The sequence below is a fragment of the Populus euphratica genome, unplaced genomic scaffold, assembly GCF_000495115.2.
Source record: "Populus euphratica unplaced genomic scaffold, PopEup_1.0 scaffold256.1, whole genome shotgun sequence".
NCBI lineage: Eukaryota > Viridiplantae > Streptophyta > Magnoliopsida > Malpighiales > Salicaceae > Populus > Populus euphratica.
Window position 1 is genome coordinate 292,651 of NW_011499987.1, and position 26,216 is coordinate 318,866.

Below are 26,216 nucleotides of genomic sequence, written 5' to 3' on the forward strand. Positions count from 1 at the left end.
ATTCAGCTCATTTGGACTTCTAGAACTCTAGATATGGGTCAAACACTGAATAGTGCGCTGGCTGTAGGACAGATTCAGACTTTTTTATTGTTGCTATAATTTGAACTCAAAAATAGCCTTTTTAAATCTGGGGCTCTATATGAAAGTTGTAGGTCTATGTCTTACCTTTTTATCCATATAAAGTAGATCTAAATTTGAGATCTACATCTCTAGATATAACTTAATTACTGAACAATGTTCTGATTTGGACTACACCAACATCTCTTTTCTAAATTTGGCTATCTCTTTGTCCTTTCAATTTCAGTTCTTAAATTCATCAATCAATCCTTTCATTTATATGATAGGTCTATATTTAAAATGAATATTTACCATAAATTAAAGGTATCTTATATTATTAGATATGTTATTATAAAACATGTTTTAGTTAAGGAGTTATTGATACTTCAAGTGCAAAATGATGATATAAAACCTTTATAAAAATACACTTTTAAATACTAATCAAACCTCAAAAGACAGGTTGTTATGAAATCACTTGTGGGTTTAAAAGTGATTTTTTAAAACTAAATCATAAAGGATTCTTTCCTCTCTTTTTTTTTGATAAGTTAGGAGATGATTCTTCTCTTTTCATTTTCTTTTATTCTCCAGCTCTTTAAATTTCTAATAAATTCTTAGAGCTTCTAGAAAAAATTGGAAACTTCACAATTGAACTTTAGCCAAAAATGGTTGATTGTAGTTGCAATTTCCATGGATTAATCATGGCAAATAAGAGGTTATTAAAGCAAAAAAAAAAAACCACAAATCTTATAAAACGGTGTTATTTTTCAACTATGATCAAACTATGATTAATTTAATGGCCTTTAACTTTCCCACCATGATCCAAAATTAGGTGTAACATTGTTAAATTTTGTTGAATTAGTCAAGGCTACCTTGAGAAAAAAAGTTAAGGATTGTTGTTTTAATTTACATGAAAATATTAATAATTTAACACATTTTATTCATTATTTCGCGATATAAATCCAGTGATATTTCACTAAAAACATTTTAAAGACAAAAACTACCCATGCTAGTATAATGATCCACCAAATCATCATCTCTCGATGAATCTTTGATCTTTATAGACTGGTTAGATAATTTTTATTTATGTGGAGGATTGTTAGAAATTTATTTTTTAAAAATGGTTAATAAGCACATTTGAGACCTAAATAAAAATAGAGTCCAATTATTTTTATGGTTAAAAACTTATTAGAAATTACTTTCCAATAAAAGTTCTTTGAAATGAAATATTAACATGATTAAAAAAAATAGTAGATGAATGAGAAATTGATCTCAAAGAACCCATGATTAGCATAGTTTTATGAAACCATAAAAATTCAATCCCACATTGAAAAAATATAAAATTTTCTTGTAATTTATATAGTGAGAAGTTGAAGAGTCAAAACAAGCCTGAACAGAATAGACTTTGGGCTTAAGTCATATGCTCGTGCTTGCTCAATTTAGCTTGGCCACACATATGGGCATGTTTTTGGATTTCTTGTAAAATAATTTTTTGAATTATAAAAAAATATTTTTTGCTAACTTATTCTGGACTTGGGTTTGAGTTTGTTATGAAATAATTTTTTTATCTCATAAAGAATTATTTTACTAGCCAATAGTTAGCTCATGAATGAATAGTATGAACAATAACATTTCATTTTATAAAACAGTTTTATTTCTAAGTAAAAATATATAGTTTTTAAAATAATTTACAATAAGGTTTTAAACATAAAAATAAGTGGACTTCATTTTTATTTAGGTCTCAAATGTGCCTATTTAATATTTTTTTTAAATAAATTTCTAACAATCCCTTACATGAATAAAAATTATCTAATCGATCTAGACAGATAAAAGATTCGTTGAAAGATAATGATTTGATGGATCATTATATTAGTATGGATTGCTTTTGTCTTTGAATTTTTCTTAGTGAAATATTATTGGATTCACACAGTTAAATAATGAATATGATGTGTTGAATTATTAATATTTTTATGTAAATTAAAACAACAATACTCTCACAGTTCTTTCCCTAAATTTATTTGATCATCGTGATTGTATTCATTTTGGCTATGAATAACATCTAATTTCTTAAGTGCTTTAGATGATCCAAATATTTTTTTTTTAATTCTCAAGGAAATGATTATATTTCTTACTTATATAAGTGATCTTTTATTAAAAATATTATATTATACAATACTTGGTATACCAAGATATGAAAAATCAATAAGATTAAAACTCATCTTTTATCAAGCTACTGTTAACACCTTTTTATTATAGGAAGGGATGGAAAATAAAAATTTCAAATGCTACTAAAAATGTTATATAATATATTTTTATTAACCATTTTAAATCCTATAACTCTTATAACTTGTATTATTGAGAAGAAAAACTTAAAAAATTAGGTATATATTGGTAAAAAGAATTGCGAAACTCGAGTATACTTTGCCATAAAGAAAATGTTAAAATTATTTTGGTAAACAATCAAAACGTGAAAAGAAAAGAATATTGAACACCTTGTTTGTTTGATGGAAAATGATTTTCTTAGAAAGTAGATTTCTGAAAAGTAAATTACTTTTTTTTATTTGATAGTGTCATGGAAAATAAGTTGGATAACACTTTCCAGTGTTTGGTTATATCATGAAAAATAATTTATTAATATTTTTTTCATGTTTATTAAAATAATAAGTAATGAATCTTACAAATTAAAATGTTGAAGAGAATGAAATTGAAAAAAATAAATCTAATTTCATAAATTATCTCAAATAAAATAAATAATAATTAAAATAATAAAGATCAAATCTAACATATAAAAAAATTAAAAGATGAAAAAATTAAAATAATAACAATTACAACTTCATAAATTACTTCAAATAAAATAAATAACAATCAAAAGAACGAGGATCAAATTTCATAATTAAAAAATTCAATTAAAAAAATGATAAGAGAAAATCAAATAATAATCATAAAAACAATGAGTAAAGTTAATTTAAAAATTAAATCAAATCAAATTTTAAGGGATAAATTTTTTTAAAAAAAAAGATTCAAAATAAAATATATAGCAATGAAAAGTTTGATTACCAAATTTAATATAATCAGCAAATAATATAATATTTCTAATTTTTTTTCACAATTTTTTTCATCCAAAATAAAAGGAAAATAATTTTTTAAAAATCAATTCAAATTTTCTTTTGACTAAAAAATATTTTATATTAACTAATTTTTTTAATAATAAATAAATACATGAAATTTTAAAAATTAATTTTCTGGAAATTGCTCTCCTGGCTGAAATCTAAAATTGTTGGGAAATAATCTTTTATTATTGTTATTTTATTTTCAGATCCATTATTAATTAACTGTGTTCGATATATACCTTGTAAGGAGTATTGTATTATAATAAATAAGTTTAAAAGTACACTATTTAGTGAATTGAGGTTTCAAAATATTCTTGTATGGGAAAAAAAACTCAAAAGATAAGTATTGCCTTAAAGTATTTTAATATGGAGTTTTTCTTTTTTCACAATAAGGCATTTTTAAAACTTTATTACTGAAAAAGGGTAGATTTAATCTTATTTCCCAAATAAAGATGTTTTGTACCATTTAAGCACATATTTCAACATTTTAATATTTTTAATAATTATTGTTAGTATAATATTCGTTTAAATTAAATTGAAAAAAAAAATATGATCAAAACAACACTGATCTCGTTTTCGTTTATTTTCATGGCAACCTATCATAGCTACTTTTTATCTTACTTGAAAGCAAATCTCCTACATAACTCTCACTCTCTCTCTCTCTCTCTCTCTGCGTTCACAACTATAGCTATGATGTTAATATTTTTTTCATAATTATTTGTCCTTTTCTCTTTGTCAAAATAAATGATTGACACAATAAATTAACAAAACAACTAAATGGAGTTGTTTTTATTATTTATATGAATAGTGAAATAATTGATTTTTTTTATTTTCAAGTTTTTTTCTTTCTTTTCAATTAAATGCTTCTATAGTCTAATTAGAAAAAATTATACTTGAACTTATAGTAAAAATATACAAAATTAAAAGATAGGAAAATGAAATGTAAAATAGAAAAAAATATACAGCTAACCACTATCAACAATAATTTTTATTTTAGTTTAAAAATTTATTTTTTTTATTTTTAGTCTTTTAAGTTAGAAAAAGAAAAAAAATCTTATCTGAAAATAGTGAGGAGAGAGAAAATAATTAGTTTATTTATTTTTCAATGACTAAATTCATCATTCTTGTGTCAAAAGGTTATATTCAATTATAGAAATTCAATTATTATTAGTTTTTTCTGTAACCATGCCTCAAGAAAAAGACCGAGTTTTATTTTGAATTTTTGAATTTGCTTGATCTTGGTTTTATTAGCTAATTGCAGGGTGTTTTAGGATTATTAAATAATTTAAGGTAGTTTATATGTTGTTTATTAAGTGATTTTTGGCGGGTTGAAATTTTAGGGGATGGGTTTTTAGGATGAAATATGGATTTCCAACCCCAAAAGCTCACCCCTAAAATTTTACATTGCTTGATGCTGTTTTTACTTTTTAAAAATAATAATAAAGAAGGCCACGATGTCTAACTTCACCTCAGGTCTGCTTGTATAGGCTCTCTTTTTTCTTGTTTGGATTTTTTTGTATTTTAATTTTTTTTATTATATCTTTTAATGTTTGGTTTTATTTTTATTTTTTATTTTTTATTTAATATTTAATTAAATTTTAATGAATTTTCATATTTTTTATCATATAATAAAAAAAAATTGAATCTAGTAAAGTCTATAAGCTTTTTAAACTTATCCAAATCAATAAGATTATATTAAAATAAATTTTACATCATTTCATTTAAGACTCATTTAATTTAAGACTAGGGCTATAGGTTGAGAATTTTTATTTTGAACTTATTTTATCAATTTCATGATGATGTGAAAAAAAATTTATGTGGCGTAGATATTATTTTTTAAAGTTTCTAAATTTTTTGGTCCAGCTCATAATGATAATGTAGTGAGAAAAATAACTTATTATTTCTAAACAAATTGATAACAAAGATTTTCTATGATTACAAATAAAAGATACGAATAATATTTTCTCCATTTTGACCCTTTAAAAATCCATTAAAATAGGGTAATTTGTATTTGTACGGGACACAATAATTATTGACAAATTGATAAGGGCCAAAAATAACTTTTGACTTCTATTATTAACAATGCAATTACTTAATTAGCTTTATAAGAAAAAATAAAAACATTGACTACCATAGGAAGCAACAAAAATTAAGTTTACTTCCAAAGAGATATTTTATCTTTTTATTTTTATTTTTATTATAATTAAGTTCATTTTAATAATTTTTTGATCTTTTACAAATATAAAATATTAATAAAAAGAAAAATAATTGGCCAAGGTATGGGAGTGCCCTACTATTTATATTTTATATTCAATTTAATTTATATTTTTTTTATTGCTATTTATTTTATTTTCTTATCTTTTTTAATTGATTTTTTCTTTTAGTTTCATCATTAAATATTTTATTTTTATAGAATTAGCCTTCATGCTTCTTCTTTTTTACTTTTCTTTTTACAAGATTATTTAAATCATATGCTCATAGTCGTAAGGTTAGTAGGTTAATCCGGGTTAATTTAGTATTTTTTAAAAAATTTATAGTTTTATGTCTCAATATTGTTTTTAAATTTTTCTTTGTTGTTTTTTTATTTTACCTTCTACATTGTCAGTTCTAGTTTTATGACCACAGAAGATTAGCATTGGTTGATTTTTTTTTACATCCTTTTTTAATTATTTTTTGTTTCATTTCTAAACATTTATTGTTTTTAGAGTTAGTCTTTATGCTTCTTTTTTTCCTCACTTTATTTTCAATGGGGTTATCTTAATCATGTGTTTACGATTGTTAGGTTACCAAGTTAACCTTGATTGAGTCATCTTTTTTTTGTTAAATTTTTTAGAATTATTTCTTTTTCAATTTCATGTCTCTGGATTTTTTTTATTGAGAATTGTTTTTCTTGTTTTCTTTTTGCACAGTAAATTCTAACCTCACGATCACGATAATGAGTTTTCAAGGTTAATATAAGTTAAATTTTTTAGGTTTTTTTAAGATTTTTTTTAATTTTATCATTCAATATTTAATTTTTTTGGAATTGGTCTTCATGGTATTTTTTTTCATTTTCTTTTCTATAAGATTATCACAATCATATATTCCTGATCATGGGGTAAGCGGGTTAACACGGGTTGATCATAGTCTTATTTTTTTAATTTTATCATTCAATATTATGTTATATTATAATTAAGCTTAATAGTTTGGTTCAATTAGATTTCTTTTGTGATTTTTTATACCTCTTATTGGCATGTATAATAGTTTAATTAAATAAAAAATAATATATTATAAAAAACATAATTATTAAACATAACTTAGTAAATGACACGTGTTGCGAGATCCAATATTTTTTTTGAATTAATCTTTATACTTTGTTTTTAATTTTTCAAGAGGTTATGCCAATAATTTATCTATGATTGCAGATTTATAGGGTTAACATATTTACATATTTACATGGGTTGACTTAGACCTATTTTTTTATTGTTTTATTTATCTTTAATTTATCATTCAACATAAGGTTATTACATGGATGCATTTCATGGTTTGATTTTAGTCACTTTCATTTACTATTATTTTTATCTCTTATTTGCACACATGATTGTTTCATTAAATAAAAATAATATTAAAAAACACATAATTATTAAAAAAACTAAAAACATGGCTCGTGTTAAAAGATTAATTATCCTAATTTTAGTTATTTTTTAATTAAATATCGATTTCATTAATTAAATACAAGTATAAATATTTTGACTTGTGGTTGAGAATTTTTTATATAAAAATACATTAAAAAAATTACATGTTTATTTCTTTATTAAAAAAATAACCCAACCATGACAAAGTGAAGTACAAAACCAGTATATATTCATATACAATGAGACGTATGTAGTCGTACTTAATCAAGTAAATACGGGTCGCTATAATGTTACCTATCCACACATATTTTGAAGGGTTTAAATTGAAGAAAAATATCCAAGAAAACATAAGCATAGAATCGTAATCCAAGTCCATGGGCTCGTTTAAGCCACAGTGAGCACACAAATTCCATCCTTTATTCCTTTAGTTCCAGGCAACCTGTCAAAATATGACGTGGCACAGTTTAGAGGGTGCGCGGCGCCTCCACATGGGACCCACGAGGGAAAAAGAAAGGGGGAGTTGAATCAGTGGGGTAAGATGGTAATTGAATATCCTATCATATCTTTTATTTTCCAGATGTTAGCACTAATTAACACGGAAGGTATCTAATGTCTAGCATCGTCATATGCTGCAAAAGTATCCATCTCCTTCCATTCTACCACACCCAACCACGTTGCTCCACCTCATCTGCTTGCCTTTGCCGTTCTCTTTGCGCTTCCTAATGTTTTTTTTTTATTTACAAATATATAAAAATAATTTTTTTTAATTTTTTTTATTAACATCACATCAAAAAAATGAAAAAAATTAATCTAAATACTATTGGACCACAAAACCATAAGTAAAAGTTAATTAATTGATTTCCCCTGAATTTCTGGTGCACAAAATGAAGCATTCTTAACTTGTAATTTTCGTAAATAAAATGAATAATCAATATAAAAAAGCATAATTAAAACCTTAATTCACTTGTGGTATATATTTTTCTTTTAGAAGAACGAAAACATACAAGTTTCTTGTCGAGCAGTTGCCCTGACTGCAAATAAACATGTTATATTCATTTATAACCGTCGTTAGATATAGTAATTGTACAAATTAACAGGGAGATATTGTTAAAAAAAAATTTAACCAAGGATATTTAATAGATTCAATAATTAATCGTGATAAACTCATCTACATCTATGAAGCCTATTAATTTAAATGCTGAAATAAAAAACTCTCAATCAGAACCACTAGATCGGCAGAAATTGTTAAATCTTACAATTTCTTAACTACATTTTCTTCTTCTTTTTCCTTTTTATTCGTTAGGGAAGCGGTGACCCACAGCATCTATCCAATGCTCTCATGTAGATGGGCTGTTAATCAATGAAAATATGCCCAAAAAAGGATAGATTGCAATGAAGTGGCAGCATGATATTGGCAGTTCATCTTCTAATGAAAAGCAAAGCGCAACAGTGGAAAGCACCCAGAAATGATAGTGTTAACCACCGCAAAAAAACCGACATGAACGGTAGAAACGGCAAGGTCTTAGATTAGAGAAGCAAGCCGTCTCTTTCTCTCCCGCATCATCGTGACTCACAAGTCACACCCCTTTCCCCACTTTCTCTCTCCCCACTTTCTCTCCCACAAAATAACTTTCCTTTACCTTTCAAGCACTGAGTTGAATACACACACACACCCATAAACCAAAACGCTAACCTCTTATTTGTTTACATACATATACATATATCCATATGAATGAGCATAAGCAACGAGGTCAGGCTTTTCTTGGAGGACTTGTTTCGCATCATCTTAGCTATCTATACTGTTGTTGTTGGTTTCATGAGCAGCAACAGCAGAGTTTGCAGCGATGAAAGACCGTAGGAAACGAGATGTTGTTTCATGGAACAGGTTCTTTTGGTGCACTCTTTTTCTTGTCTTCTCTTGTGTTCTCTTCTCTGGCTTCACTTTCTCCACTTTTCGCTTCTTCTTCTTTGGAGGTAATAATCTTTTTTCTTTCTGTCTTGAATATTTGAGTTGTTACCTTACATGTTTAATTATCTTGGGATTAATTATTAAATTTTAATTTCTGGGATTTTTTTTTCAATTAAGATGGGTGTCGTTAGTTTCTTTCTGGGTCTCCCTTAAACCTTCCTAATTATTATAGCACATGGCCATCATTCATTTATCAAAAAGGATTAAACTTTCCAAATAAAGACTTAACTTGCTAAGTTTAGTATATTACTTAGTAATAATATGCTGAGTATGTGTTAATTTTGATTAGTTTTTTATATATATATTTGAAACAGAAAAGTTTCACCCGGAAATTGTCTCAACATGGCGGACGCCGGCGATGGAGGCACTTTCCGGCGATTCTTCTGCTGTTCTGGCACCATCAATTCGTGAAACAGTTATGCTTCCAGACCAGGTTCTAGTTTTCCTAAAATACCCTCCATCGTCTCGGTTATTTACCAAAGAGGACCTCCTGTGCGTTTATATCTCGGCTAATAAATCATCATCCCAGTCGCAGCGCTGGCTGCCCCCAATTCACATAGACGGTAAGGATGCCGATGACCAGATCGTACGGTGTCCACTCATTCCACGTGGCTACACTGTTTCGCTATCTTTGAAATCTGGCGGCTATATCCATCCGGGACCCACTCACAAGTGGGAATCGCTTGTCTATGAAGCCTTGATAGACCGTGATAATACTACAGTTGTTTTTGTGAAGGGGCTTAATCTACGGCCGGAGAAACTTTCTAACGCTTCAAGGTTTGAGTGTGTGTACGGCTGGGATTTTAGGAGACCCAAGTTTTTGCTACGATCCCAAGTCATATCAATGGCTCAAGAGATCGTACGGTGTAAAACCCCTTTGAGTGTCTTGGGTGCCCCACAAATGGTCAACAGTTCCATCAAGGTATCCATTAGAGTCAAAGGTAGAGGAACATTACACTCCATAGCCCGCCCGGGGCTCCGGTCGATGCCCCAACGTGGTCCACCGGAACGAAAACCGCATGAAATGTGCATATGCACCATGCTACGCAATCAAGCTAGGTTCTTAAGAGAATGGGTCATGTACCATGCCCAAGTTGGAGTACAGAGTTGGTACATTTACGACAACAACAGTGATGATGACATTGAAGATGTTATGGAGTCACTAGTCCAGGCGGGTTTTAACATTTCTAGGCATGTTTGGCCATGGATCAAGACCCAGGAAGCAGGGTTCGCACACTGCGCGCTAAGGGCACGAGAGTCGTGCGAGTGGGTTGGCTTCATAGATGTAGATGAGTTTTTTTACTCTCCTCTGGGGTTAAGTTTGCATGATGTGATTAGCAATCAATCGGAGTCTGGAAATAACGTTGCTGAGATACGTACTTCGTGCTACAGTTTTGGGCCGTCAGGGCTCAAGCATGTTCCTCCACAAGGAGTGATGGTAGGGTATACGTGCCGACTTGGAGCACCGGAGAGACACAAGAGTATAGTGAAACCTGAAGCATTGAATTCCACACTGATCAACGTGGTGCACCATTTTCATTTAAGCGAGGGTTTTAGGTATGTAAATGCTGACAGGGGAGTTTTGGTTATTAACCACTACAAGTATCAAGCGTGGGAGGTGTTCAAGGAGAAGTTCTATAGGAGGGTAGCTACTTATGTGGCTGATTGGCAGAATGAGCAAAATGTGGGGTCTAAGGACCGAGCCCCGGGCTTGGGGACCAGAGCTGTTGAGCCACCAGATTGGTCGAGTAGGTTTTGTGAAGTGACAGACACTGGGCTCAGGAACCTGGTATTGCAGAAGTTTATGGACCCACTAACCAACAATTTGCCATGGGAGGAGATGGGAAGAGGTTATGGAAATCAATGAACACGGTTTTCGTAAAGCAAAACAGTACGAGGATGATGATTATGCCAAAGGGCAAAGGGTCTTCGTGACCTGTGAGAGAAATGGGACTGCTTATGTTAATTGTGATGTACAAATACGGGGATGGGTTTGTAGATGGATTCTTTTTGTGCAGATATGCTTAAAAACAAAGATAAGATGATGATACATGGAGTGGGACTGTGGATCGTATAGAATGTTGATAAATCATTGTTGCAATTATTTCTATTTTTCTTTGTAGGTTAGGGGACATAAAAACAATGCGTGCTTGCTATTAACGGATTCAAATTATTATCGAAAGAAAATTCAATCGCCCAAATCCAGTAATTTGATGTACTCTGGCACTGATTTTGGGCTGAGATTGAGTAAGTGAAATCTAGGTGACATATCTTATGACATCATTATAGTCATTAATCTGAGCGGTTGAATATTGAATCACAAATTTATTTATAATACACAAATGCTAAGTTGTGATAAGGATAAACATATGATAAAAATATAAAAATTGTTATACATGATACTAGTTATTTCATCTGATCTGAGCGTCATAATGGATCATAAGTTTTTTTAAAAAAATTCGTGGATATATAGGCTATTTTCTTAGAAAAATTTAAAATATAAATCAAAATGTTCATACAAAAAATTAAAAAAATTAAGATATAAATGTAAGTCAAGATATTTAATATTATAATATTAGTCATTTACTTGTTGTATTTAATGAATTTATTTATAAAAAATTATTTGTCATAAAAATCGACACATATTAAATTTATTAAATAAAATAAAAGAAAAATATTGCATGCAAGGCTACATAAATTAAAGATTTTGTAAGAAAATAAATGTTTTTTATTAAAAAATAAGTTTAATCTATATAAAATATAACAATAAATTATAGATTAACCAAACTAACTTTATAAAAAAATCAAATATACTCTATATAATTAAAAAATTATTATTATTATTATTTAAAAAAGGCTAAATAAGTCAAAGAAATCATATAGAAGGAATATTAATTAAAACACAAATGAAAAAATTATTTTAAAACATATATATAAAAAAAAATGTTTTTCTTTCATGAAAATAAGGCAATGCAATATGGCCTTGATAATCTAGATTTTGTACCTAGTCCATAAAGTAAGGCTATTTTTTTTATTTTTTTTAAAGTGAATGGAGTGGATGATAGTCATCCATCCCATCCTTTGTCAAAATAAAAAAGACAACACATCTTCTATCTTGATAAACCAATGTTGTATGTTAATCCTAGTATTTGGCTATTGGTAAGGTTTTCTTTTATTTTTCACCCAAAAGCTTATTTTAACCTAAAATATCTAAAAATATCCTATAAATCTTATTAAACTAATTTATAATTTCTAAAATTACAAAAACCACCCAAAAACCATATATCAACCAAAAACTATAAAATTTCTTGGGTCCAGATATGATTTTTACATGTTTTCAAGAAAAAACAATATGATAGTAACCGTCTCATCATATAGAATATTTTGACACAAAAATAGACTATTTTGATAGTTTAAATTTTTCCAACAACAAATTTATCTCTTTAAGTCGGCGACCTTTTCTCTCTCCTCCACAAAAAAAAAACTAAAAAATAAAAAAATAAAATTTACTACCAAAATTTATTTGTGTAAAATTATAAGGACCGGTAAACTAATAGTTAAAAAAGATGGAAGATGAAAGTAATTTTTTTAAAAAAAAATTAAATTTATTACCTATGTTACCTGTATTTTTTATTTTAGTTTTCTGTCTTTTAATTCAACCCAAAAATTATACAATTGGGCTTCAATTTAATCTGAAAAGGTCTCAATTATACAAATAAAAAATTTAAGAACTAAATTGGTTTTTAAAAAAATCTCACTATTACAATTAACAATGAAATATGTAAGAGAGAATAGTAAATGTGCCTATAGTAAAAGAGCCACACCTTTTATATTATACTCAATGGTTTCTAATATTTCCTTTTAATTTGATTTAGAATCATAAAAATTCAAGTCAAAATGGCAAGGGTTTTGATATAATCGTTTGTTTTTAATCAAATCCATGAAATTATTTTTAATACATTATAATTCATCCAAAAGTACTTTTAATTATTTAAGAATTCTATTTATTCTTTTCTTTACTAAACTATATATCTTGCTTCTAAATTGATAATTACCTCAATTTTGTGTTATTTCCTTAAACTACATTGGACATTCTTATATTTGTATGATTGTAGTACATATAAGGTATATTTTAACATATAAACAAAAACTCATATTTTATAAAAAGTATTGCATCATTTTTTCCTCTCAATCCTTAATGGATGATGAGAGACTGCGGAATACAAAACAAAATAAGTTCAAACAAAATTATAGCCGTTAGAAAGGCCTCAATATCAAATGAGTTCAAACAAAATTCGACCGTTAGAAATAAATCAACCCTAAGCCTCCATCAGTCACCCCTCTCTCTCAAGAAAGGAAAGCCACTTTTCTCTGGATTCAAATAAAAAAACCAAGAAAGACTCCAAAATGGTGAGTGAAGAACAAAAGGAGAGTCCTAGAGTCCGGATGCAATCAAACCCAGTTGACAATAGCCAAAATATGGAGAATCTTTTCAGTCCCAGATTCAAATCCGTGGCTGCCATGGCTGGTTGGGACGAAGAATCTATCCTTTTCGCAAGCCTTATCGTTGAAGACACGCCAGAAAGACAGTTCAAACATAAGAAACGCTCCGATTTGCACTTCAAGACTCCACCTTCAACCAATACAAGAAGGTACTATTTCCAACAAGACCCACCAAAAAGAAAGAAGTAATTTTCTTAAAGCTGTACCCCCTTTTGTTCCTAAGAAGATTTTGATGAGAAAAATCAAAACTTGGAAATCCTAGCTTTGATTTCAAATACTTACTCGTTTCTCTTATTTCTTTTTTAAAAAAAAATGAAAGGGGAAAAGCTAAGTATTTTCTTTGTCCGTTAGGAAGCGGAGGGATCAGAAGAAGAGTCCGATTTCAATTCCTGTACCTATTCTAAATCTTGAAGAAGAGGAGGAACTTGTAATGAAAGGTACTTTCCCTTTTATCTTCTTGAAATTGGGTTATTTGTGCTTCCAATTTTTCATGGCTAAGAATTGAGAAAGTCGAATTCTTTTGATGTTTTGGGTGAAAAGAAAGTGAGAAAAAGAAGACGGAGCCGAGAATTGCTGTAGATGAAGAAAGTAAATTAGGAGGAGACAAATTAGCTAAAGACAACCCTGATGCTTCTTGCTCAAACTCAGCTCTTCCTTGCATGGATAAACTTAGAGAAGAGCTTTCTTGTGCTGTAAGAGTCTATATTTTTCTTGTATTGTTTTCTTTTTTGACTTTAGTCGACTGAAATACACAACTGTATTTTCTTTCTTCTTTCTTTATTACTTTTTTTTCTTTTTCAATTGGGGTTTAATGCTCTTGTTACTCTTGGCAGATTTGTTTGGAGATTTGCGTACTTTTTTTTTTCAATTGGGGTTTAATGCTCTTGGTACTCTTGGCAGATTTGTTTGGAGATTTGCTTTGAACCCAGTACCACTTCTTGTGGACACAGGTAAAAGGAAAACACAACTTTGTACCTTTTGGCTTTCCTTGTAAGAAATGGATCTTCATTTAGCCATTGGATTTCTCTATAAGAGAGCAATTAAAGGGCATATTACTTTATTTGATTCCGATGAGGGCTTAAAATATGGGATTCTCTAGTTGTGAGTTAGTTTGAACAGTTATGTTCATGTATATTGTATACAGCAGGGATCGTTTCATTTATATTAATGGAGTGGTTTCTCTTTGTTTGCAGTTTCTGTAAGAAATGTTTGCGATCTGCTGCTGATAAATGTGGGAAGAAATGCCCAAAGTGCAGGCAACTGATAGGGTGAATTCAATTACTATCTTCGAATTTATTAGTATCTAGGTTTAGTTATGGGGGATTTTGAAGTGGTTAGACAATTTTTTGACATTGCCTTGTTGTATTGTGGGAATTGCAGCAATAGCAGATCCTGTACGGTGAATACAGTTCTTTGGAACACAATACAGCTTCTGTTTCCTCAAGAAGTTGAAGCAAAGATGGCATCGGGCAGGAAAAACCAGAAAGAGCATCGAAGCTCAGAAAGAAAAACCAATAATGATTTAGGAAGCCGAAACGTTCGGCCTTCCAGAGCGTCATACAGAGACACAACAAGCGTTCAGCCTTCTAGGGTGCCAAACAGGGGAGCGATTATCAATAGAGGCATGTTGCGCCAAGATGACCCTTCTACTAGAGTGTCAAACAGAGATGCAAGTACGAGTAGAGATATGTGGAACCAAGACGAGGAGGATACTCCATTGGTGCAAAGATTGCGAAGAAGAGAAGCTCTTGAGCGGCTAATATTAAGCAGAGAAGCAACTGGGAGGAGAAGAAGAGGGATACCAAGCCAAGATGAGGATACTGCATTAGCTCTAAGGCTGCAGAGAGAAGAGTTTATGGAAGCTTTTGGGGGAACTCAAGAGCAATCAGGAATCTCTCTTTCATCAGCTAGAGCAAACTTGAGAGTCATGGCATCTAGAGCCGCCATTAGCATTCATTCTAGAGGCCGGCCTATATAGTTCTTGAATGTAGTTCCTTGACATTTTGATGTTTGGTTTGTATCACCAAATCCTTGATATTTTGAATGTAGTTCCTTGACATTTTGATGTACTCCAACTCACTACTGCTGGCAATTGTTCCACACCTAACTGCTCTCCTCATCTGTTTGCCATAATAACATTGGCCTTGCTTTTACTCTTGCATTTGTGCATTCTGATGTCCTTTGTGCATGTAAAATAATGGGGAATGTTGAATCTGCAAGATTCATGGGACTGTGAACTCCCTGTTCCTCTGTTGTTGTCAACACTGTTTTGTTTTCCATGATTTTTAATGGAACATTTGATAGATATATATATCTGTTTTTAAATATCTTATAATTGATAGATATGCACATGATATCTTATTTCAAATATATGTTTGATTTTTACACATTTTCCAATTAGCTTGCTTTCTCTTTTTCTTTGTAAAGCATCATTATGGGAAACATACAGACCTTAGAAACCAACTTTCTGGACAAAAGGCTAGCTGGACCCAATTAAATAAGAAAAAAGTTTGGATAACAAATATAACATTGGACAGGAAGTAGCATTCCATATGCTCTTTTAGTGTGCTTATGATAATATGATGCATAATGATTTTGTAGAAAGCATTTTTCAATTGAGAATATATCTAAATAATTGTTTTTATATCAATATATTAAAATCATTGAAAAATACTTAAGAAAATATCAATTTTAGATAAAAAAAATTTTGAAAAGCACTTTTAAAAAATAAGTTGAATCACAAAAACAAAACATTTTTAATTAAATGGAGTACTTAGATAATAGTTAGAAGTTCATTTTAAATAGAAATAAATTAATAGATATATCTGAAACTAAATTAAAAGTAATACCCACTCACTTTTAAATATGAAATTTTGTTGAAAAATATTTTTTGATAAAAATACTTTAACATGAAACATCAACTTGTTTTTATTAAAAAAATAAGAATAAATGAAAAATTAATTTCAAAGAATTCATGAGAATATTATCATGGTTGATATTTTTTATAAATCCAAAAATCGTCAATTCCACATTGAAAGCTTATAAGACTCTTTTGTAGCATATATAATAAGAAGTTGAAGAGTAAAAATTGACCATTAAAGCACCAAAATAGTTAATGAATAAAAGCCGTACACTAAATGGGTTTTAGGCTTAAGTCATATGCTTCGGCTCGAGTTTAGATTTGTTGTAAAATAATTTTTTGGCTCATAATTTTTTTTTAAAGTGTAACCTTCTTGAATAAATAATAACATTCCTTTCACTGAATAATTTTATTTTTTAAGTAAAACTATTTAGTTATTAAGAAATAAATTGTCAAGTTTTATCTTTTATGAGAGGTAATTAGGGCAAAATAATGAGAATTAATTTTGATAATTATTAAAATTAATTTTGCATCAATTTTGGTTAAAAATTCATAACATAAAAGAATTAACATAAAACAATAACTCTTTAACCTTTTCTCCTTTGCTTTTTCCAATATTTTTGCTTTGTTTTTCCTTTAGTCATTAAATTCAAGTTTTTTCATAAAAAATAATTTTTATTATGTTTTTCTAGTTTGTGGGCCTTGTTTAGTAGTGCAATTAATCAAGGTGGTATTTTTAGAATCCTATTAAGCTAATTACAATCAATCTATTTGCACCGAATGATAAATAAAACTTTAAAAATAAATGATACATTCCATGATCCATGATAGTGATGTGATCTACTTTTTTTTTTTTATTATTATTATTCTAAACACTTTAAGAAGTAAGTATACTAACCAATCTTGAAAAATTGCTTCGTTAAACAATCATATAATCCAAGTCATTCATGTAATCAGTGTAAAAACATAAATCATTTGATTTATACGCATCCTCTTAAGGACAAAAGTTATAATATAACTTCAATTCCAAAAGAAACTACCATTAACTATAAAGGATCCAAAAAGATAAACACCTCTTATTATATTTTAAATCATGTTATCTTAAGATTATAGTTGAAAAAAACTTCATAAGAGCTTTAAAAAGGGAGGAAACCCAACATCTTGTATTTCAAGATTTTTGGTTCAAAATGTTGTATTCTTAACACTAAAAATAAATTATATAAATTTGATGTTAATTTTTTTTCTTAGCTATTCCTCTCCAAGCAAAGCATATAAAGTCTATAATAATAGAACATTTTATCTTAAAGAATTTATACATGTCACATTTAAGAGAAATTAAAATGATAAAATTATTGAGATTTTAGATAATATTAATAAAAGTGTTTGCAATTATTATGTTAATATGGTGTTGAGATGGTAAACTCATAAAAAACATTGATACAAATGAAGGTATTTGATGGTGCTAGCAAAATTATCCTAAAGAAGCGCGTTGCTGTCAGGCCCCTAGATTATACCTTATTGCTTTAAAAGTAGACTAGAAGGTCCAGAACTTGTAACGAACTGGTATAGTGGAATATATACTATAGTATTTTTTCTAATTTATACTTTTTTTATTATTACAAGTATACCCTTTAATATTAGGTTTGTTAAGAATTAAATTTTATAATATTTTTCAATTTACTTTCTTAAAAAGTTATCTAAGTCTTATGATTCAAATTGTAAGTTTGATGAACTGACTTGGTTAATTAATTTATTTATTTTTAATTATTTTTTTTAATATTGAGTTAATTAACAATTAGGTTTTGTGATTTACTTTGATTTATTTTTTATAAGATTATCTATATTTTATAACTCGAGTCATGATTTTGACAGATTTACTCCAGTTGAATTGAGTAATTCTTTTATGCTATTTTTTATTTTTTTTTAATTTTATCTTTTAATATTAGATTGATTTAAAATCAAAATTTATAATTTATTTTAATTTGTTTTATATTGGGTTATCCCAATCTTAGACTTGAGTCGCTAGTTTTACAAGTTGACTCAAGTTATTTTTTGTTATTTTTTAATTGATTTTTTTCCAATGTAATCCTTCAGCATTGAGTTTATTAGAAATTGAGCTTTATAGTTTATTTTGATTTTTTTTATAGAGTTATTATGGTCTAGCATGTAGATTTTTAGATTAACTCAGGTTAACCTGAATCGATCTAATGCATTGATATTTATTAAAAAAAATCTCATCTTGAATATTTATTTTGAGTCAAACCATGTTTTTACGGGTCATTTGAGTTATTTTTAGACTCATCAAGTTAATTAGATCATATCATGTTAGTTCTCAAATAATTTTCAAAAACAAATATATTAGAAAAAACATTAGAAATAACTAGATGTTTTTTACATTAAAATTTTTTTGTTAAACCTATATTATAGTACATGCCAATGATTACTATTCACTATGTCACAATTAAAAAATTAAGAGACCGTTTGGAATCCTTTGAATTGATTTAATTATCCTTTGAATTGATTTAATTAAGAGATTTTAATGAAATCTTATGTTTAAAATCATTTTGAGAGTAAAGAATTGAATTGAATTTCATATGCAATTCAATCTCTAAAAACAGTACAAAAGTAAAGTAAAGAAATTAACGTTAAAATTAGCTTCTTTAAAATACTCATATCTATAGTTTTTTAGAGACCTTTGAAAGAATAAGATGAAGGTGATGAGTATAATATAAAAAATAAAATAAAATAAAATAAATTTTATTTCTTTTAAATATGTGAATTTAAATTATTATCGATTGAATTCAAATTGAACTCTATAATTGAATTATAATAAATAATTAATTCTAAACAACTTAATACGAGAATTTTAGGGTCCATTCATTAATATAAAACTTTTTTTATTTCTAGTTTTCTTTTTTTCAATAAAAAATGTATTCATTTTTTGAAAACAAAAACAATTTGTTTTATAAAGAAGTAAAATATGCATCAAGATTATAATTATTTCTCATAAAAACCAAGACCATAATTTACAATAATCATCTTAATATTTTGTATTCATGATAATTTTATTATATAATATGCATTTTATTTTATTCAAATTATAGTGTTAACTTAATAAAAATATGTATATTTGATTCATAATAAAAATTAAATTTATGATACTGATTAAATAATAAAATGTTAGAAAAAAAATAGTTTTAATGCCTTGCATTGGTAAAAAAAAAATTGTATACTAGAGAAAAACACTATATTATTCTGTCTCATTTTTATTTGAAAAATAGTAGATACTTGTGAAGAAAGACTGAAAATTCTCTAAAATATGTTTTTAAAACTCAGTATAAATTTAGAAAACTAAAAAACTAGTTTTTAAGGATAGGAAAATATTACATTTGAATAATAAACTCTAGTTTTCTTTTTTCTACTCTAGTTTATTTATAATAAACTTTAGTTTTTTTCACCATGGACATTACCTCTCTGTCTTGTAGTGTGACTAAGGAGAGTACAAAAACCTCCGGCTTGTTATTGCTCAGGGCCTATTGTAACAACTTTCGACTTTGCTACTACATGTTTCTTGGAACAGTACAGTGAAGGCTCTTTTATATATATATATATAGCATATTTTGAAATCTTGAAGGTAAACAACAGATATGAGTATTTTAGAGAAGATAATTTTAACATTAATTTCTTTTCTTTATTTTTGTACTGTTTTTAGAGATTGATATATATATATATAGGCCTTTTTCTTTATATAGCATATTTTGAAATCTTAAAGGTAAACAACACATGAGTATTTTAGAGAAGTTAATTTTAATGTTAATTTCTTCTTTTTTTTTTGTATTGTTTTTAGAAATTGATATATATATGCAAATAACTAGAATCCAAAATAAATATTTTTTATCTGGTATCAAAGTCTATTGGGATATTTCTAAAGGTATTGACATTTACTAGATATGTCTCTCTCAATCTAAAATTTTTTACTAACATAGAAGGCTGCACACAACCACAATGATTGAGATTTTTAGATAAAAATATTTATTAAATTCTAAGATTTAAAAGTTGTTAAAAGATAAAAGGGAATCCACAATATTGTTTAACATGATATTGCATCCTTTTTTAAGACCAAACCAGTCCCTAATAATTTAATATCACATAAGCAACCCCCCTAAAAAAAATGAACCTAATTTTTAGAACTTCACTCAATTTTATCCTTGAATATTTTTAATTGAATCCTCAGCTTCTCGCGCCACCTCCAACTTGATCCTTGATTTTAGAGCTTTTCAATTTACCTCTTAAATGGTCTTAAAATTCAAATTTCTTGTAATTGAATCCCTGATTACACCAATTAGGCTTTTAAAAGTTTTTAAACCAAATCTCTTCTTATCCCAAAAGCATTTTTGGATTTGAAAAAAAAAAACTTTAGGGATCCAAAATTAGGTTTGACAACCTCAATCTATATATGATTACATTGATAAGACTATGTGGTCTTACATTTAGTCTTCAAAGCATAATGGAAAAGGTGTTTACATAGTAACTGTGTAAAAAAAAAATATTGAGAGACTAAGCAATCTATTAAGTTTAAACATCAACAACTTTACCTCGACCAAGCCATTCCATCTATGGCCTATACCATCATCCTAAACGGACCAGTACTTACATGTCAATGGGGTTAGCCCAAACATATGTATTATAGGTTAACAACCCCATCTACGATATTATAGACCTTTTAACAACTATTTTTTAGGCTTGACCCATAAGAAGTCTAATACTAGGACATATTATAATACATAGTGATGAGTTCTAAAAAAGTCAATATGGTATTGCATTCTCCTTAACTTATATGGTCCCCTTTTTTATTCCAATAACCACTTCCTTTATGATTTTTTAAAGGGCAATTCTTCTCTTTTCAATCACTCTCAAGTATCAACCTTTTCACTAATAGTACAATAAGATATAACAACAAATGTACTTGCAATGAAAAGTAATTATTATTCATTATTACACCATAATCCACTAAATAAGCTAACATAACTAAGATTTATAAATAAGTTAGCTTACCACATAAACAAATTCATTCAAGAACTCTTTTTTAAAAGCATAAGTTTGTTCAATAATACAGAACTACATTCAAAGCACTAGAGCATACCACAAAAGGCAATAAAGTCATATTACTTTTCCATTGCTTCTATTCCACTCTCTATATATTTTTCCTATTCCTTACATTATTTTCCTAATCAACATGCTTATTTCCTCCTTCATTTACTAACTTAAGTACCAAGTGGTCCTCTATTCTGATAGTTGACTTGTTTTTGCAGGTAGGTGGGGAAGTCACCTTTTCAACCTATTAAGTAGTGGCTAAGTCAAATCACCTTATCAACAAGGTCAAGCCTGGTCACTCTATTAATGTAAGATACAATCATAGCAAACCTAATCTAGTCTTAAGGTTTCATAACTTCTTGTATAATTAACTGATATTAGATCACTTGATGCAAAGACGAGGGTGGATTTCAAATTTGTAAAGCTCAGAAACTAAATACAGCCTTGGTGGCCAAATTCGACGTTGCATTAAAATCAAACAATAGAAGCAAGTCTTGAATGAAACTTCAAAATTATTAGAGAGAATATTAGAATAGAAATATAATATGATTTTGGTAGAGCAAATAGATGCAATATGTTTAAAGGCTTTAAAATCATACAACAATCTCTTAAACAAGTGGATAAAAATAGTATCATTATACCTTTTTCTATTTTGAGTTTTGTTGTATATTGGTAGTTTGGTTATAAGATCAGAGTGGATAACTAGTCTTAGAAGCAAGATTTCTAGCCATTGTTTTTTTTTTTTTAGAGGTTAAAAGAAACTACAATTTATGATTGATCGAATTTTTGTTCATATGTTAATTTCAAATAATTGGAGGGTAATAGAGAATTAACTAAAAAAAATAAAAAAGTTGATGGAACTCATCTATCAAAGGAAAATTTAGTAAGCTCTAAGTAATGTGTAATGTATATATGAGGATGTCCTAAAATTCAATATGCTCGGGAATGAGGTTAATTGGTGTTTGGATAATGGTTGTTGTAACCCATTTTTGGGTCCCCGTGTAAAATATATATATATAGAAAAAAATAAAAATAAAAAATAATAATAACTAATTTAAAAATAATAACAGTAAAAAAAGAGATGTCAGAATGCTAAGAAAATGGTCAAAAATTGGTTGAGGAGGTTTACAATTACAAAGATTAAAATTTGACAGTATTTTGTTGACTGATAAGAGCCCTGTTGACAAAGAAAATTCAATTTTAGGAAAAAAAGTCCAAAATAAGATGTTTATGGATTCAATTAAATTTTAAGAAAAGTTTAATTAAATTTATAGAGGTTTTGATTGCAAAAAATTTTGATTTTTGAGTTAATTTGGGCTTTTATTAGAAGAAATTAAAGTTCTGGGTCAAAATATAATTTTTGAGAGTTAATTTGGTCAAATCAAGAGCTTAATTGCATCAATATTAAAGTTTAATGGCCAATTAGGGACTTAATTGAAAAAATCCAAATCCAAGGACCAAATTGTAAAACCACGCCTAAATTGAAGGCCTAATTTTGAATCTGACGCGTTTTAGCACCAATTTTCATTTTAATGAAACGACGCGTTTTGGGAAAAACGACGCCGTTTCATGCATTGTGTATAAAAAAAAATGAGAAAACTTAAAACGGTGCCGTTTTGAACGGCACCATCATCTTCTTCCCCTGGACATGTAGAGAATAGGGGAAGAAAATATGTTTTTCTCCTTTATTTTCACCGATATTTTTACCGACATTTCCCCTTCAAAAAGATGTCGACACAACCCACTTTCCACGTGCTGGAAGAACAATGGAGGAGCGGCAGCATAAGCCGCCCTAGCCACGTCCCCTCCCCTGTTTTTGCCTATAAAAGCAGGGGGGTAGCAGCAAAAAAAAAAAAAGGAGGAAGAAGAGAAAAAAAGAGAGAAAAAAAAGAGGGAGAAAAAGAAGGAGAGAAGGAGACCAAACCCAAGGAGAGAAGACAAGAGAAAAAAAAAAAGAGAGAAGAAGAAGCAAAAAAGTGTGAAAAACCGAGGAGAGAGAGAGAAGAAAAACACAGCAAAACGCAGGCCACCGTGACTCCGCCGCTAGCAGCACCGCCTCAACGCCAATCCCAGGTAACCTCCGGCTGCCCCATCTCTTTCTCCTTTGCTCAGCCATCGTCTACATTTGCATGCAGAACATCAATTAATTCATGTTTGCACAGTAACCAGCCCATTTGGTTTTGGGCCGGGTCCGACCCATTTCAAAAACAAATTAAAAATTATTTTTTTTAATATGTTTAATTGCTCCTTTTTTTTATTTATGCTTTTTTTTTCTTAGTATTGGTCTTTATTTTATGTCATAAAAAATAAAAATCTTGTATTAAAAATACCCGGTTTTTGTCAAAACTTAAAAAAAAAATTAAAATAAACAAAAAAAATATTTTTGTGCATACAGCCAAGTGTCTCAAAAGCTAAAAAAATCATATTGTATTTTTCACACATCAAAAATAATATTTTAGCATGCATTTTGGCTTTAATAACCAGTTTATTAAAGTCAAGAGAACATTGGTCAAAATTTCAAAAACAACAAAAACATTACTGTTTTTGTTTTAGTATCAGGGATTATGAGGTTATACGTAACACGTATTCCTGATATTAAATACAAAGTATTTGTTTTTTTATTTTTATTTAATGACATAGAATATCTAGGTTTTATCCGATAAGATAAAGATCTCCTTACAAAGAAGGACTTTTCGTAAATCTTAGATAGACATATAATTAGACACCACAATATGATTTTATATTTTATCAGACAAAACAATGCAGCCTACCTTAGGTAGGGCATATTTGGGGTGTTAATACCTTCCCTTTACGCAACCAGTCTCTGTACCCGATCTCTAAGACTAGTTAGGGTTTCTAGTTACCAGAATACTAGGTGGCGACTCCCATTCAAATTTTCCACTGATAAGAGACAAGAATTCCTTGTCTTTTCATATCTTGCTAGAAATACACTACTTCCAATCTTTTCAAGGATGGTGGATGATTGTCGTGACGCCGCATACGTGCGACGATGGTTAATCAAATATTCAAGTTAATATTTCTTTTTTTTAGTACACGAAGTATATAATAGATGGTAAATGTCCAAATACTTGTAAAATAGTCTCTCTTGATTGGATTTAGGAATACTCCATTAATAAAGTCATTAACTTCAAAAGAAAATGGTAATAAATGAAAGAAAGAGATTTAAACTCCAAGAACAAGATTGTTTATTCTTCTTTTTTTTGTTATGATTAATGTTTTTAAAGGTTAAGATGTATAAACTTTGAGAGTATGAAAAAGTATGTCTTTTACCTAAGTGGTTTCAAGGGATATTTATACTCCTAAAACCTTGTCATTTTGATAAAATGGATAGACTGAAGAATTATTTTTTTCTTGATGATAATAATTAGAGATAAAAATATCCTACGTATAATTAATAAAAGACAAATATTAATTAGAGATAAAAAAAATCTTTTATATATCATTAACGATGGACAAATATTCTTTACATTTCATTAATGAGTATTCATGAGATGAAAATGTGGTAAGCTCTTTGGGATACCCTTTACACATTTATAGGTGTAAAAAGATGATTATTTCTAACATGAATAAATCATGTCGATAATTTTAAAATAGAACTATATTGTCCTAACATGAATCTGTAAGACCAATTAGGTCTAGTGCGTAAGACCACTTAGGTCTAGTGCGTAGCTAAATCTATGGAAGATAGGTCTAATAACTTGTCAGACTCATGATGACTTAGGCTTAACTTATGTCTAAACACATGTATATTAGGTCTGACAAATTGTCAAACCTCTAATGTCTTAGGCTCAGCTCATAGCTGAACCCATGTATATTGGGTATGGAAACTTCCCAAACTAATGATGCCTTAGGCTCTCCTTATGGATAAACAAGTATATTGGATCTAGCACCAGACTTACATTGCCTTGGGCTCAGCTCACAACTGATCCTAAATTTATTGGATTTGACATCAAACCCACGGTGCCTTGGACTCAGCTCACGACTGATCCCAAGTATATTGGGCTTGACAACTTCTCAAACTCATAATATCTTGGGCCTAGCTCACAATTAAATCTAAGTGTATTAGATTTGATATTTTACCAAACTCACGATTCTTTTAACTCAGTTCACAACTGAACTCAAATATATTGGATATGGTATTTTATCAAATACATGATTCTTTGGGATCGACTCACTGTTAAACCCAAGTATATTCTGTTTAGTATTTTACCACACTTATAATTTTTTAAATAGTTCATAGCTAAACTTAAGTATATTAAATCTAGTATTTTACTACATTTAGAGTTATCATCTTTTATCATGGGTTTGGACTCTTAGAAAACATAAAACTATTAAGTTAAAAATACTGACACATCGATATTGGGTTTCCTTTGTTCCCAAATGAAGGTGGTGGCACTCTCAATGAATAATAAAATTTCGAAACATGGACTTTTGTTTTTTTGTATTGTTTTTTTATTCCAAGGGGCTAATGTTTTAAGGCAATCTGATTAGTACTTAAAAGTGCATTTTTATCAAGGTTTTATATCATCATTTTGCACTTGAAGTATCAATAACTCCTTAACTAAAACATGTTTTATAATAATATATCTAATGATATAAAGTACCTTTAATTTGTGGTAAATGTTCATTTTAAATGCAGGCCTATCACATAAATGAAAGGATTGATTGATGAATTTAAGAACTGAAATTGAAAGAACAAAGAGATGACCAAACTTGGAAAAGAGATGTCAGCGTAATCCAAACTGGAACACTTTTCGGTAATTGGGTCATATTTGGAGCTATAGATATCAGATTTAGGTCTACTTTATATGGATGGAAAGGTAAGACATAGGCCTACAACTTTCATATGGAGCCCAAGATCTAAAAAGGCCATTATCAAGTCAAAATTGTAGCAACAACAAAGAAGACCGAATCTGTCTTCCAGCCTAAGCACTCTTAGGTATTTTGGCCATATATGGAGTTCTAGAAGTCAAAATGAGCTGAATGTTTTA

General features: G+C 28.7%; 1 protein-coding gene across 1 annotated transcript; it reads left to right on the forward strand.

The window, feature by feature from the left end:
- Positions 1-8,218: 8,218 nt before the first annotated feature.
- On the forward strand, positions 8,219-15,357 carry LOC105140205 (zinc finger (C3HC4-type RING finger) family protein). The gene is made up of 8 exons (XM_011046944.1): positions 8,219-8,752; positions 9,062-10,611; positions 13,071-13,399; positions 13,602-13,687; positions 13,791-13,942; positions 14,151-14,200; positions 14,444-14,518; positions 14,631-15,357. The coding sequence occupies exons 1-8, from the start codon at positions 8,623-8,625 to the stop codon at positions 15,226-15,228; spliced, it is 2,970 nt and encodes a 989-aa protein (XP_011045246.1). The 5' UTR covers positions 8,219-8,622; the 3' UTR covers positions 15,229-15,357.
- Positions 15,358-26,216: the final 10,859 nt, after the last annotated feature.

Coding starts and splice junctions, on each gene's coding strand:
- LOC105140205 (XM_011046944.1), top strand. CDS start 8,623: ATGAAAGACCGTAGGAAACGAGATGTTGTTTCATGGAACAGGTTCTTT. Junction 10,612..13,070: donor GAAGAGGTTATGGAAATCAA/TGAACACGGTTT, acceptor AATCAACCCTAA/GCCTCCATCAGTCACCCCTC. Junction 14,519..14,630: donor AAGTGCAGGCAACTGATAGG/GTGAATTCAATT, acceptor TGGGAATTGCAG/CAATAGCAGATCCTGTACGG.